The sequence below is a fragment of the Rosa chinensis genome, chromosome 5, assembly GCF_002994745.2.
Source record: "Rosa chinensis cultivar Old Blush chromosome 5, RchiOBHm-V2, whole genome shotgun sequence".
Classification (NCBI taxonomy): domain Eukaryota; kingdom Viridiplantae; phylum Streptophyta; class Magnoliopsida; order Rosales; family Rosaceae; genus Rosa; species Rosa chinensis.
In genome coordinates, this window is record NC_037092.1 from 80,575,270 (window position 1) to 80,590,908 (window position 15,639).

The window sequence follows — 15,639 nt, forward strand, 5'->3', positions numbered from 1 at the left end:
CAGTCGTCAGATGGGATATTAACAAGCTATACCGGCTCCGGTGCCAGAATCATCAAACTGATATAGTTCATTGCGAGCCGTTTTCTCCAACAAGGACGACATTGAGCAGAATAACAAGGCGTTTGTGTACAACATGAGCTTTCCCATGAAGACAAGAGTAGCACCTAGCAAGAGTTCCTCCTAGTTCAGAGAGTGGTGGGCGAAACGAGTAGGTAGCCGCTTTAAAGATGGGTTGGTGCCGGCTAGGCGATCGGCTTTTGCAGGAAATCCATGGGCACAAGAGAAGCCGAAAGCTGTAAGGCGTGGTAAAATAACAAGCAAAGTTGCTAGAGCAATCCCAACTATAAGTAAGTTGTTGCCCCCCCCCCCAAGTGTACTTTCATTTATGCACATGTTGTTAGTTTGTTCATGTTGATATCTGAAAGTCCAGCGGTAGCTGGACCCTAGCTAACGTTGATCCGGTGGGCGGATCGGTACTTGTGTTGTTCTCGAAGCTTCCGTTACCTGTCAAGTGAAATACAACGGACGTCAGAGGGAGACCGCGCCGGGCGGTCTTCTGCTCTCCGATGCCTAAGTTAGTCAATGTACTTGTGTTGACAGAGTAATACTAGATGAGTATTGAATGCGTAATTAATGAGGAGAGAGGAGAGAACCTTTTATAGGTGAGGAAGAGGTTGATCTTCTCTTTGTTTTCGATGTGGGACTGATATGCTTCAGTTCCCAGTTTCAGAAGCCTCTGATGCCATCTTGACGTGGCGCGTGGCGGCGCGTCGACGGTGATCTGGAGATGGTCCGACGCTGAGGCTGTAGCCTGCCTGGCGGTGTGTCTGCGTGTCATTCCTTTAGTTGGAATTAGTACCTTCGGCGGTACAATGGGCGTGGCCCATTATAGCTAATTATGTTTGCAAATGTACATGTATGTACAGTTCACTAGCTTGGGGTTTGTTGATTGTAGGCGGCCAAGAGTCTTTGAAGAAGTGTGCTAAAGGGAGCACAAAGAGAAAGGCCATCCATAGTGCGGCCACTGAGGCGGCCAAAGGTAGGCCGAAATCAATTTGAATTGCAGTCGGCCATTATGTAAGGAATCATGGCCGATGGCTAATGGCATTTCTGTTTTGTCTCCTTTGAATAACAGATGGTGCCACCCTGTCTTCGACGTCTCAATCTCCTCCAGCGAAACAAAACGAGCAATCCTCTGAGAGCGAAGAACAATTGTGCGTGTCCAAACGAAGTTGCCTAGAGGCATTCAAGGTATGACACAGCACCAGAGTGAAGAATTGGCTATTAGCTTGAGCATAAATATGACATACTTTATATGATGAATTTGCAGAAGGCCAACGTCCAAAATGCCATTCCTAGTGAAATAGAGGAATCCGTGGAACTAACCATTGATAAAGATGGCCACCCGAGTAGTGACGAACCTGTGGGGGAGATAATTTCTCTTGAAAGAATGGCTGAAAGCGAAGTTGTGACAATGAATATGGAAGAGACACTTGTGCTCACCCAAACTTCAACGCAAGCCAGTATTCCCTCCTCGTCGCTTAGTGAGCAACACCTGGTGTTGGCTAATGAACTAGTAAGTATGCACCAAACATGTTTTGTGATTACTTCCCTTCTATTATGCTAAAGAACTGATTGTTAGTGGTTGACATTGTAGGAAGGTAATCAAGGGTTTGAAGCCGAACTTCAGGCTTTCATGAGGGCATTTTCGGCCGATGCTCTAATCCAACCAGAATGCTGCTCGGCCATTTCGCAGTTACCAACCGCGCAATTGACATCAAGGGAGGAAGTTGATAGGGCTCTGAAGGTGGTAAAGGAAACGTTAGCGCAGCCATTAAAAGAATTTGTGGAAACAGGCCAACTATCAAAAGTGAAAGTGGCCATGGACTTGTTACTTGGAGCCAAATACTTTGCCCCTCCCAAGGTAGCTCTCATTGGTGAGAAGCTAGAAGTGTTGACCCAACAAATATCCCGTGTAGCTGGTTCATACCAAGAAATAGAAAAAAGGAGACAACAAATCTTGGCTTGTGAGCAAATGAAGAAAGCCTTGGTTCCCGAGTTTGGGTGGTGTATGGAACAAAAACGGGTTGTGGAGTCTCTTGAAGGCAAGATAAATGAGTTGGAAAGACAATTGGCATCCTTGAAACAAGAGAGACAAGAAGTGGGGGAAAAGCTCCTTCAAAGGAGTAAGCAGTGTTTCCAAAGCCAAGGACAACTGAAAAAAATAGAGGCCGAATTGAAAAATTCCGAGCCTAGGTGTATGCAACTTGAGAGTGACCTTCAAGACACTAGTTGTACCTTGGGAGCTCTTAAAGCTTTATTAGCCGAGTAATGATGATTGATGTATGTGGCTCTTTTGTCGGCCGTTGGCCGGTTTTTGTAAACATTTGAAAGTTATGGGCCAATGAAAAACTTAATTAATTATTTGCTTGCCGGTAGATTATCATAAACATCGTTGGGTCATGGATAGATAATATCTTGTAGTAGTAAATACAAGTGAAGTATAATGGTCAAGCAAACAAACTGGAAATCTGATAAAAATAATCTTTTCAGCTTAATTGCATCGGCCAGAATCAAGATGGCCTAAACATATATACATTATAAACTAGTGGCCATCTTTTGGTTGCACCATTATTCAGCAGCTCGTGCTTCCCACATTGTGGGATAATATTTCTTAAGGTATTGGCCATTAATGGGCATTGCGTGTCGTTCGCCATCTTTATCTCGCAAATGATATGCTCCTTTGCCGAGAACTTTGTCAATAATAAACGGACCCTCCCAATTTGGTGACCATTTTCCAAATCTGGGATCCTTCGTGCCGATGGGTAACACTGCTTTCCAAACCAACTCGCCTTCCCCAAAACTCTTGTATCTGGTCTTTTTATTGTAAGCACGAGCGACGGCATTCTTTTGAGTTTGAAGCCGATCATATGCATCCAACCGCGCCTGGTCAAGATCTTCTAGTTCTTGCAACATTGCCTGACTATATTCGTCGGCTGTGAGATTATTTTTCATTGCGACTCTCAATGATCTGACTGTCATTTCCATCGGTAAAATTGCATCATGTCCATAAGTCAAAGCAAAGGGAGTTGTCCCTGTAGCCGAGCGTTTGGAGGTCCGATAAGCCCATAAAGTTTCTGATAGAAGATTGTGCCAATCACGCGGATTTTCCTGAATCATCTTTTCCACAATTTGGATGAGGACCTTGTTTGTGGCCTCAGCCTGTCCATTATCCTGAGCATAATAGGGTGTCGATAGCTGCATTGTAATCTTATACTCGGCCATCCGTTTGATGACGGCTTCAACTATGAATACCGATCCTCGGTCAGTTGTTATAGTTTCTGGAATACCGAAGCGGTGAATGATGTTTTTCTCAATGAATTTGATCACCTCGGCACTACTGATGGAGGTGAATGGAACGGCCTCAACCCATTTTGTAAAGTAATCTGTGGCTACCAGAATCCATCTGTGCTGTTTGGAAGATGGGGGAGAGATTTGGCCAATTATGTCCATTGCCCAGCCCCGAAAAGGCCATGGCTTCACGATTGGATTCATGGGGAAAGCAGGAACTCTCTGAATGGACCCGTGAAGTTGGCAAGGAGCACAACCTCGAGCATACTCAATACAGTCTTTTTGGCCAGTAGTATCCATGTCTCCTAATTAACCATCTCATTTTTATCCCAGCCTGGTGTGCTCCGCAAATACCCTCATGAACTTCAGCCATTACTAGCTGGGCATCTTCGGAGCCGAGGCAACGAAGAAGAAGGTCATCATCAGGACTTTTCCTTAGCAGTTCACCATTTTTAATTGTGAACTTGCTAGACAACATTCTAATTTTTTGGCTCCCACCGCCATCAGTTTTCATCAAAAGGTGTTGGATTATGTAAAATCTCCAATCACCAAGTGGTACGTCTAACTCAAAGACATCGGCCGGCATACCTCTCTCGGCCAAAGATGGCAACGATTTTCTCTCAATTATGATGATTTTGTTAGTTTGGCCTGCTGGAATGCTGACGCCGGAAGCAATTTGAGCCATTTCATTTGCTTCACGATTGAGTTCTCGCGGAAGATGGTGAAATTCCACATCATGAAAACAACTAAGCAATTGTTATGCGGCGGCATAATAAGTGGCCAACGAGAGATTTGAACATCTAAAAACTTGGAGCATTTGATTGATGACTAATAGTGAGTCCCCAAGCACCTTAACTCTTGTTGCTCCAAGTTCCTCTAATACTTCCAGTCCAATTATTAAGGCTTCATATTCGGCCTGGTTGTTTGTGCAGTTAAAGTCCAGTTTGAAGGCATATTGATGCTTTTGGCCGGTTGGAGATTCAATCACTATTCCTGCCCCTGCGGAGTCACTGGTGCTTGAGCCATCAAAATATAGTAGCCAAGGCTCGTGATACATCTGGCCGACTTGTGCAGTATCTATTTCAACGTTCTCCATATCTTCAATTTCAACAGAAGGGTGGTCAGCAAGAAATTGAGCCAATGTCTGGCCTTTGACTGACTTCTAGGCCACGTATTTGAAAGTAAATTCAGAAAGCGCCATTGTCCATTTTCCAATTCGGCCTTTGATGATCGGCCGAGTCAACATATATTTAATTAAATCCGTTTGTGAAATTATATGAACAACTGATGGTAACATATAATGTCGTAATTTAATGGCCGAAAAGTAGAGCACGAGGCATAGTTTTCGGCGAATATCTTATCTCAACGGGTGTGAGGATTCTGCTCAAATAATGGATGGCTTGCTCTTTTCCTTGATCATTGTCTTGAGCCAACATGCTCCCAATCGATTCAGATGTGGCCGCTATGTAGAGCTTCAACGGCTTTCCTTTCTGTGGAGGCACTAACACTGGGGGTTGTGTTAAATACTTCTTGAGTTCGTCAAAATCTTGTTGGTGCTCTGGCTCCCACTTGTATTCATCTCCAATTTTCAACTTAAGTAGAGAAGAGAAAGGCCGAAGTTTACCGGCCAAGTTAGAGATGAATCGTCTGAGAAAATTAACTTGACCAAGGAATGATTGTAGATGCTTTTTGTTAGAAGGGGCGGGTGCATCGATAATGGCTTTAGCCTTATTCTTGTCGACCTCAATTCCCCGCTGGTGAATGAGAAAACCTAGAAAATTCCCCGCTGATACTCCGAAAACACACTTTTTGGGGTTCATTTTAAGTTTATGTTTTCGCATACGTTTGAATGTTTGCTTAAGATCGGCTAGATGTTCTGATCGGGTTTTTGATTTAACAACCACGTCATCTATGTACACCTCTACGGTTTTGCCAATTAAATCGTGAAAAATGGCATTCATGGCCCTCTGGTAAGTTGCTCCGGCATTCTTTAAGCCGAAAGGCATCACTACCCATTCAAAGGTTCCAACAAAGCCTGGGCATCTGAAGGCGGTTTTATGGACATCTTCTTCGGCTACAAATATTTGATTATAGCCGGCATGACCATCCATGAAAGATAATATTTCATGTTTGGCCGCTCCATCAATTAAGAGATCGGCCATTGGCATAGGATATTCATCTTTTGGAGTTGCTAAATTTAAGTTTCTGAAGTCAACGCATACTCTCATCATGCCATTTTTCTTTCTTACAGGGACAGCGTTGGAAACCCATTCCACATATCTAGCAGGTCTAATAAATTTAGCATGTAGTAATCGTTCAATTTCCTCTTTCATTTCAATTTGTACCTCGGCGGAACATCGCCGAGGAGCTTGTTTGTAAGGTTTACAATCATCTCTAAGAGGTAATACATGTTCTACTAAGCTTCTATCGAGCCGGGGCATCTCATGGTACTCCCATGCAAAACAATCCTTATATTCTCGTAATAAAGCCTCCATCACTGCTCGCAGTTCTGGATCGAGAAGTCTACTGATAGAGATCAGCCGAGGGTTATCTTCATCTCCCAAGTTGATTTGGTCTACAGGATCTTGAGTTTCGACTTCGGTATCTTCTAATTCGGCCGGGGCTGGGCTGATATCTTCCAACTGCAGTTCTTCTTCCTGTTGTTCTGTAATATATTCCATTAAGTTGATGGCCGAGTTAGACTTGGTAGTCCTGTCGGCCCAATAGGCCAGCAAACGTCCTAAAATAGATCGGACTGCGGCTTTCTTTCTAGAGACCTTGGGTCTCTAGACATTGATATTATCCTTGAAGAGGTCAACCAGGGTTGGACGCTCTGCATCTTGCAAAATATCCTCACTCCCTAGGTTGAAAATTTTCTGGGCCGTAACTTGGGTAGGTCGACCCTTGCTATCTCGTCCACTGAAAGTGAAATAACCAATATCGTCTTCATAAAACCTTGCTTCTACTATATTGGTGGATGCTTGAAATGGATTATTATCTGCTGGAATGACCTCAATTTTGTCGCCATGCCAGAAGATCAAAACTTGATGCAGGGAAGAAGGTACACACATGTTCTGGTGAATCCAATCGCGGCCAAGCAATGCATTGTAATGAGCAGATGAATCGACCACGAAGAAAGCCGTCATGTTTGTCTTTTCGCCCACAATGACATCGAGGGGGAGGATACCTCGTGGCCTACTCTTATCTCCAGAGAAGTTGCTCACTGTAATGTCCGAAGGTAGCAAATCGGATTCAGTTCTGCGTAATTTCTTCATAACGGCTGTAGGTAACACATTGACTGCTGCACCATTGTCCACCAAAACTTTCGTTATTAGATATCCCTCTATGTAAGCCTTGATGTATAACGGCTTCAAATGTTGAGCCATTTTGGCCGTTGGTTTTGTGAGTACCACACGGCCGTCTTCATCCTTCAACTGGGCAATGACTTCATCAATCTCAAATTGAGGTTGTTGATCGGCAACAAAGTCGCCGATCAGTTCATTTGACTGACCTGGTTGAGCTTTGAGTTCTGAAGGTAGGACATAAACCATGTTGATGTCCATTGTATACCTTCTCCTTTTCCAAAGGCGGCCTCGCCCTTATAAAATGGAGATAAGGTTTCTATGTCCAAAGCTGTGTCATCCCCAATGTCGTAGTCGAGTCCAGTCTCATTATCATAGTCACCTTGTTCCTCTTCTTCCCCATAATCGTCTTCCTCATCACCCTCGTCACCATAATCGTCTTGCTTACCATTGTTCGTGGCAGCACCTTCTACCATTTCTTCATCCTTCAACTGCTGATTAAGACTGGCTTGTTCTTTCTTCAATTCTTCGATGGCCCTAGTTGTCAGCTTGGTGGATGCCTTCTCTGTCTCTACTTGCCACTCGATTGCACGAGCCCGCAAGTATTTGGACAAATTATCTAGTAATTTGCTCTCGGTCGATGTGAATCCATAAATCTCAGCAGCTGGATGTTGTTTATGGTAGGTGTGGAGGTAAGTCAGGTCAGCATCAGAAATAGGTAAGTTATCAGTATTGGCTTCTAGCTTACAATTCTCCATCATTGCCTGATAACTGATTTTTAAGCCAATGCTAGAATCTTCAGTGATGAGGTATGACTCTGAAGACAGATCCTTTTCCAACATTTTCATCATCGCGCTTTCCTCCTCAGTTAGGCCATAAGTGGCCAATGCTGAATACATCCTATGATATTTTTTCATCATCCCCAGATCTTGATTTGAGAACGGCGGATCCTGTCCTTTCAGTACTCTTATGGTAGGGAATTTTCCATTTGGCGTCTTATCCATAGCCGCCTTCTGTACTTCCTTCTGTTGTTCAATATCCTTAGCTTTGGCATCGGCTTTCGCTTGCTCTTCAGTTGCGAAGTCTTTCTTTTCTAAATAATCATCAAGTTCCCTTGCGAGCTGGACCTCTTCTGGCGTTATTCCATAAGTTTCCTCACCCGAGTGACTTCTATGAAAACATCTAAGGAAATGAAAGTCAGCTTCTGAAACTGGAATTTGAGCGACTATATCCTTCTTTTGGATTCCTTTGCAATGTGCTTGATACAAAGCTTTTAAACCAGGTGTAATGAATCGGCTATGGAAACCCTACTGAATCAGAGCATGATCGGCATCAGAATTTGCTACTATTGTATTGAGAATATAGTCTTGACTCCTTGGAAGCCCATAAATTGCAAGGGCTGAATGTTTCTGGTGAAACTTTCTCATTGTTTCTAATTCAGCCAACTTAAATGGAGGGTTGAGATGTTTGAAGACCTTAACCCCTCCTTCAGTAAATCGCAGATGGGGGTAGCTTTGGGAAGCTAAGGACATTTTCAAAATGGTCACCGATGGTCTCAAGTTCCATAGGTTCTCCTGAATCCTTATGAAAGTCCTTTCTTATTATAGGGGCTTCTTTGTTATCTGCTTCAGTAGAGCGTCTGACTTCCTGCCCTTCTGACCCTTGCTGCCTTGCGGCCGCCACTTCCCTTTGCATACGCCTCTTTTGAGTTTTTGTCAAAGGGGAAAATGGCTTATCTCTGGCCGCTCGGCCATACCACCTATTATCATGAGTAACTGGTGGCCGATATGTCCTATAAGGTCTTCAGCCTCTATTTCTAGCTAAGTAATCTTAGTCATAAAATCAATCATCTTGGTCAAAACTTGATCGTCGTCGGCCATTGAAACCATCAGCAAAATTTCCCTCAAGATCATCATCTTCAAAAGTCAACCTTCTCCTCACCGAAAGTCGTCCGCTTCCGGTGTTTTCAGATTCCTTTATTCTCTTAAACACACTTTGGGAAGTTTGTTGTCCCTGATAATATCCCTTGGGATTGTGAGGGCCAAAGAGTTTAAGTACTTCATCCTCGGCCAAATTGGCCATGGGAGTCCCCAATTCATTGCCAGCATGTTTCCCTCCTGAGTCTCTCTTCTTACTTTCTTCACAATTAGTTGAGGCTTTTAACCCAGGCTTTACCTGTTGATCAGTAGCTAACTCTTGGTTCTTGATTTGTAGAAGATTATTGAGGGTTACCTCACAGTTGCAACGGCTGCACAGAATCACAGCACTGGCCGGCGGTACTTTTGAAGTAGATGACGATGAGGCCTTCAAAGCCGGTGGCATTGTCATATCGTATGCATCCTCATCCTGACTATCATAAACTGGCTCCCTTCTCTGGTCACGAAACAATACCTCCTTCGGGCCCTAGGATCAGACAAGTTCATATTTGGCCAATTCCTCCTGTGACCTCTTGGGAAGTTGACGTACACCATGTTGACTGGAAAAGGGTCGGTATCGACAAGCTGAGCTGGTTTGCTCGTCTCTGGAAACTTCAGCTTTCCTTTTTCGATGAGATCCTGCAAAGCATCACGGTAAACCACACAATTGTTAGTAGAATGCTTCCAAGAATTGTGAAATTTACAATAAGACTTATTTCTAGTTTCATCGGCCTTAGGTATAACATGGCAGTTTGGCAATTTAATTACTTTCTCAGCAAGAAGTTGATCAAAAATTACGTCAGCCATTGTGATATCAAAAGTGTAAGTGCGAGCAGGTGTCAATCTTAAAGGTGTGCCATCTTTGGTATGGTAGGTTATTGGCTGAGCTTTATCCTTGATTGGGTTTGTTGGCTTTGCAGGGGCTTTACAAACCACTGGCTTGTTTACAAATAGTTCGGCAGCATTGATCTCGGCCGAATATTCTTCCTCGACCTTCAAACCTTGGAAATTGGCCCCCACAACATGAACAGTAGGGTTCTTATAATAAGTTCCCTTTGAGGCTGATCTGGCTTGAGTCTCTTCTCTAATGATTGCCTCATATCTAGCCACGCTAGTGGTTAATTCAAAGATGTCTCTAATATCAACTCCCTCATATTTCTTGCGCAACTCGTAATTTAGACCTTGTTGAGCTATCAGGACAAATTCTAGCTCCCCCAAATTAACTCTGCACTTGTTTCTTGCGGCCTTAAATCTATCCAAGAAATCTTGGGCCGACTCATGTGCTGCTTGATACATTTTTGCTAAATCAGCGATTGTGACTTCTGGTTCGGCTCTGTAGAATTGCTCATGGAAAGCTCTTTCCATGTCGGCCCAGTTTTGAATAGAATTAGGAGCCAAGTTGACATACCAAGCATGAGCAGGGCCGGTCAGTAAGTTCTCAAACCACTTCAACTTCAAATCGTCATCTCTAGAATGCTCAGCACATCGCGCGGTGAACCGGGAAATATGTGCTATAGTTGATTGGTAATCATCTCCACTGAATAAAGGAAAGTCGGGAAATTTGAATCCCCTCGGATAGTCTCTGTTTTCAACCCTTTCCGGATATGGTTTGGTGTATCTCGGCCTGGCCGTTCTTCTAGGAGCCGGCCCTACAGTTTCTTCACAGATTCTCCTTATTTCTTCGACTGTTAACCCATTCCTAGGTGGATTTTGTCCTCCTAAACCGTTGTTGTTATTTATTGGCTGTTGCAGGTAATTATTGGCCATTCCAAATTGGGGTTGAGCTTGAAACGGCTGTCCACCAATAGGAAACTAAGCTAGTGGCTATGGAACATAAGCATGAGCTTGCTGCCATGGAGGTTGAAATGCTTGGTTGAGTTGGCCTTGTTGATTTTGTATCAGCAAGGTTTGCAAAGTGTTCTGACCATTCACCATAGCCGCCATTGTTTGGTTCAGTTGCTCAAGAGATGTTTGCAATCCTCCGATTGATCGGTTAGTATTCTCTCCCAAAACAGTAGCTAACAGGACCCGCCCCGGATTTCACTCTGAAATCCGAAGTGGACCTGCGGGGCCCACCTTAGAAGAAATTTTTCCAAAAATTTGGCAGAACTTCCCTTAAAGTGGACAACCCAAAACCTGTAGAAAGAAAATTTACCACTAGTACAAAAATTGAATCAGACGACGGCTAAAAACTGTCGTCTGATGCGGAGCTGACTGTCGTATATCTCGCTACTGTCTGATGAAACATGATTTAGAGAACTGTCGTCTGAAGAACTCGGCATCCATGTCGATAGCATGTCGACAGGCTGTCGATAGCTGGTCGACATCATTAACTGTCGTGTGAACATCACTCAGACGACGGGCAACTTAAGAACCCGTTGTGTGACTATGATTCAGAAGTCATTTTTTTTGTTATAACTGTTGTGTGATTGTGATTCAGAAGTCTTTTTTTTTTTTTTTTTTTTTTTATAACTGTTGTGTGACTGTTATTCACACAACTAAAACATTGATTGCATCTGTGATCAATATTAGTCTCACACAACAGTTTTTATTGTATGCCTGTTGTGAACATTGTGTACGCACAGCAGAAAATGAAATCAAAAATTACCATATGAACAGTAATGACCAATATATAACTAATATTGTTATAATCCACATAATTATACTGAAATGTATTACACAATATTGCCAAAAAGGAGCACTGTATTACTCCATGCCAACACCAAAATATGGAGCACATCTATACTACTCCACTAGCAAAATAAGTGAAGAAATGCACTTTAAATTGTCACTTTGGAGCACAAAAATACATTTCTAGCCTATTTCACTTCACAGCTTCTAGGGCATGAGCAATTGCATACATTACAGCTTGAGGATGTTCTTCAACACATAACTTGCAAGCTCATTACGCACTTCATCAATTTCCACTTGACCATAAACATGGTTGGCTCTCCTAGCCCACTGTAATAGTTTGAAAATAACAATGAAATAAATGCCATCTGATGAACTAAAACAAAACTATTTTGAAAAACTAATAGCAAACATCCAAATTAAGAAGTTTCATGCAGTTACCTTATCTGCAAATGACAAGTTTGTATCATGGATGATATCCCTCATATATCTCATCACAAAATAGCCACACTGTTTGTCGTTTGGCTGTGATGGAATACCCTAAAAAATAGACAGCACTCACCATCATTCAACAACATACATATACTACTATAATTATTGACTGAATCATTATTCAAAAGGAAATAACTATGTCGAACACTACTTACTGCCATGTTCTTCCATTGAATAGAGCTCCGTCCTTTCTTGTTGCATTCCCCTTTAAACATTGATATATCACTATATAAAAGCATACCAACATAAGAACCAACAATATATAAGCTCTCTGCTGACCAACATTAGAAAGGACTGACAATATATAAACAATCATTAAGCAATATCTTACGTGTCAACAATATCTTTCCATTCTTCGCCCGGAAGGCGTCTTCTCAATGGATCCATAAAATAGACAGTCTCATTGTCCGGATTGATCACAGTCAACATCCAATGAACACTATAATTCATTAAAATTATTTTAGGGAAATATCCATGTGCATGTAATAGCGGCAATCTATCATATGAATAACAAAGGCTTAGTTTAAGCAAACACATACAATGCATTGTAAGGCAACAAGAAAATCTGATTTGGAGAAGCACTTATCAGGCGATCTTTTATACTTCGGGACCTCATTGTTGCACTCCCACACCCTTTCTCACCAATCAATGCTGGGTCAATGAAACCAACCATGTCTAGCATTTTGGATTCTTTAAGTACATCATGCAAGTACCTACAGCAACATCAACAGCAACAGAAACATGCACGTATGACATACTAATATATAACCAAGAAAGGTTCTGAATTTGGGATAAACATGCATAAATATCATTGAATTTCATGTTAAGAAGCATAAATTTACCTCATATACAGCACTATAAGGGTTCCTGTTACTTTTGTCATGGTTGCAAGCCTCGTAACATCTAAGTCAAGTAGATAGCTCTTGGCATTAATACCAAACACATGATCTTCTTTATAAAAGAAAATAGCCTTTCCATCTTTGAGCCCTTCTTTTCCCCACACACATAACCTCTGCAATGCAGTTGGCAAGCTTGATTCGAGTGACAACAAGCCAAACTCTTCTTCTGAATCTTGCATAAACTGGTTTTTTTTCTTCTTCCTACTTGCTTTAGCACTTGTTTTTGTCTAAATGAAGAGTTAACAATACAATTAACAATAGGATAATCCTCACAATATCTAAATAAAAATATACTGATCACATACAAGTATATATACCTTTTCATCAAATATGATCAAGTTTTTCGACCACATTACCCAGCTTCCCATAGCTTACTTCACTGTCTTGATCTCATCTTCTACAACAAATGGAATCAGAGCATTTTCTTCCAAAGCAGCATAAACAGAAACACGCAATCTATCATCTCCCAATGGAGTCCCATGACAAACTTCTAAGGGACCATCGCTTGTGATAACCGTTGCAAAAGCAACAATATGGTCAGATGAACCCAATGCTAACTTGCATTTCTTCTCCATAGGATTTACCTATACCAACAATCAGTAAATAACAATACACACATTAAAATGAATACAATGATATGTAGAAACTTGTGCATCAATAAAAGAACAATCAGCTTTCCACACGAGTAGTCAATCTACAAGTTTTGATTGCTAATCTTATAAACATTCCTACTATAATTGAAATGTAATAGAATGATTCAGTTCTAAACCTTAACTCCATAAATTACCCATCAAGCTAGGATTGAATCACACACATTCAACTAGAACAATATGTATCTTTATAATGCACGTAAATATACCTTTCTTTTTTTCTCTAGGAGGGTCAAATCAACTGATTCTATTTCCTCTGTAACATTCTTCATTGCATCAACATGCAACTGATTCTTCCCAGCATTATCTTCATCTTCAAGTTCTCCAATTGCTGCTTTAAAGTCAATGTTGGACTGCTTGACCTTTAAAGTCTTCTTCCTCCCTTTTTGCGCCAACTTACTCTCCATCACATCCAAAACTTTTGTCACTTCAGAAACTATCGCTCCCTTTTTAGTGTCTTTTTTGTTAGCAATCTTGAGACGCCGATCTGCCGCATGTGAACAGCTTGCTTAGCCAGATGTGTGTTCTTGTACTACAACTTTTCCTTCTTCAATAGTGGGAGCTACCTCAGGGAAGGTTACAGGAACCCTTGCTTCCAATTGTTCAATCCTAGAAAGCAACAATGCCCTTTCAGATGCCATTATCTTTTCCCTTTCTTCAGCTGCTATATTTTCCCTCTCTTCAGCCGCTATCTTTTCCCTCTCTTCGATCGCTATCTTTTTCCTCTCTTCGGCAGCTATCTTTTCCCTCTCTTCGGCAGCTATCTTTTCCCTCTCTTCAGCATATATCTTTTCTCTCAACTCATCCTCCAACTTCTGTTTCTCCTCTTCAAGTATCTGCCTCGCGCTTTGTCTCATCGACTCATTAACGCTCTCTTTTCTGCGTTTTGGGAGGTGGAAGTATCCATTTGGGTTAGAAACATAACCCCCCATGCCTCTAACTCTTCCAGTGTGCTCCAGAGTCCCCAAAGCTAATGTCAGCACATCATTACTTCCATTTATAGTCAATTCTCCATCTCGTTCCTTACGTTTCAGTGTGTCCTACCATATGCAATATAGGCTTCAAGTTAAAACTCAGAAATTCAATACCGAACTAGAATAGCAAAATGAAACAAGTATAAAGTACATACAATTTTTTTAGCAGTCTCTTTAATCGCATCACGTTTAAAAGTTCCCTGTTTCGTTTGGCGTCCCTTGACCCAAAGCATTGCTCTATCAATTTCCTCCTCCGGCACTGTTTTAGTCTATGTACAACAAAGCTTGATCTTATTAGTTTTACATTAAACAGACTATATGATGTAGCCTATAATTAAATATATGCAGAAACTTTTACTAACCAGCTCTTCTCTCAATCTTGCATATCCCTTACGCGACATATGGTGGTCATATACATTCATGCGACGCTTTTCCTTTTGATCCTCATGCAATTTCTGCATTTCATTTACATAAATAAGCACACATCAATACAATTAGTCATTCTGAAATGTAGTTTAAAATATGATCAGGAAACTAACCAAAAATTTTGGGCTTGTCCTTTCCTTTACAAATGCAGTCCAGGCATCAACACTTATAAACCTATAGTCATCTGGGGGAAACTTTAAAGATTCAGGATCATCTAAATATGGAATTACATACAATGTTGTGAGTCTTGACTTAAATTCCCTCCATTTGGTTCCAGCAGATTTTAACACCATCTTCTTGCATTTGGGTCCCAATACGAAGGACGTCTATATAAATAGAAGATCAACAATAAAAAAGAATCAGTGGCATGAATAATATTACATTCTACTTCTAACATGAAAACCTCACTAATAATTAATCAACACTTACCAAAACAGTCTCCCAAAGATTGGTTTTTTTCGTCTTGGATACACCAGGCCAAGATGCTATAGAAATTGGGATATTGGTTCTTGCCAAAACACCAATATAGGATTGCAACTTGTCTGCATTTTTCCCTATTGGATCCCCATTCTTATCAAACTCGACTACAAGTCTCTTTTTCAGAACCTTGCCGGTTGTCACCTTGGACATTGTAACGCGGTGATGCTTGAGCAATTTCAACCCTCCAGTACATCCATCATCTACCTCAGATTCTGTCTTCCTCTTCCCATGTTTTTTTCTTTTACTCACACTTGCAGCAGAATTTGAAATAGAGTCCTTATCCTTGGTCTTTGAAGACTTCAACTTCCGTACTTTGTGCGACTTTGAACTCTTTTTGGTTGGTGTTGAGACAGCCTTTGAATGCACCATTATCTGTACCAATTAAAACAAATCAGTGCTCATCCAAGTATATTCAAATAAAAACCATAGCTTTCATCATCCAAGTACATTCAAGATTAAATACAATCAGTCACTGCCATATACATTCAATTTTCTGTACCAATTAAAACAAATTAGTG

At 41.5% G+C, this 15,639-nt stretch overlaps 2 protein-coding genes and 1 long non-coding RNA gene across 3 annotated transcripts; 2 read left to right on the forward strand and 1 right to left on the reverse strand.

The window, feature by feature from the left end:
* The first annotated feature begins 1,271 nt into the window (after positions 1–1,271).
* Positions 1,272–2,438, forward strand: LOC112166232. The gene is made up of 2 exons (XM_024303020.2): positions 1,272–1,576; positions 1,658–2,438. The coding sequence occupies exons 1-2, from the start codon at positions 1,316–1,318 to the stop codon at positions 2,330–2,332; spliced, it is 936 nt and encodes a 311-aa protein (XP_024158788.1). The 5' UTR covers positions 1,272–1,315; the 3' UTR covers positions 2,333–2,438.
* Positions 2,439–3,641: 1,203 nt separating this feature from the next.
* LOC112202882 lies at positions 3,642–4,632 on the forward strand. The gene is made up of 2 exons (XR_002937598.2): positions 3,642–4,185; positions 4,284–4,632. It is a non-coding gene; the product is annotated as an uncharacterized LOC112202882 (long non-coding RNA).
* Positions 4,633–12,019: 7,387 nt separating this feature from the next.
* On the reverse strand, positions 12,020–12,959 carry LOC112164199. Its single transcript, XM_024300428.1, has 4 exons — positions 12,909–12,959; positions 12,535–12,818; positions 12,232–12,405; positions 12,020–12,131 (listed from the first exon to the last, which is right to left on the reverse strand). Exons 1-4 carry the CDS (start codon positions 12,957–12,959, stop codon positions 12,020–12,022), a joined length of 621 nt encoding a protein of 206 aa, XP_024156196.1.
* Positions 12,960–15,639: the final 2,680 nt, after the last annotated feature.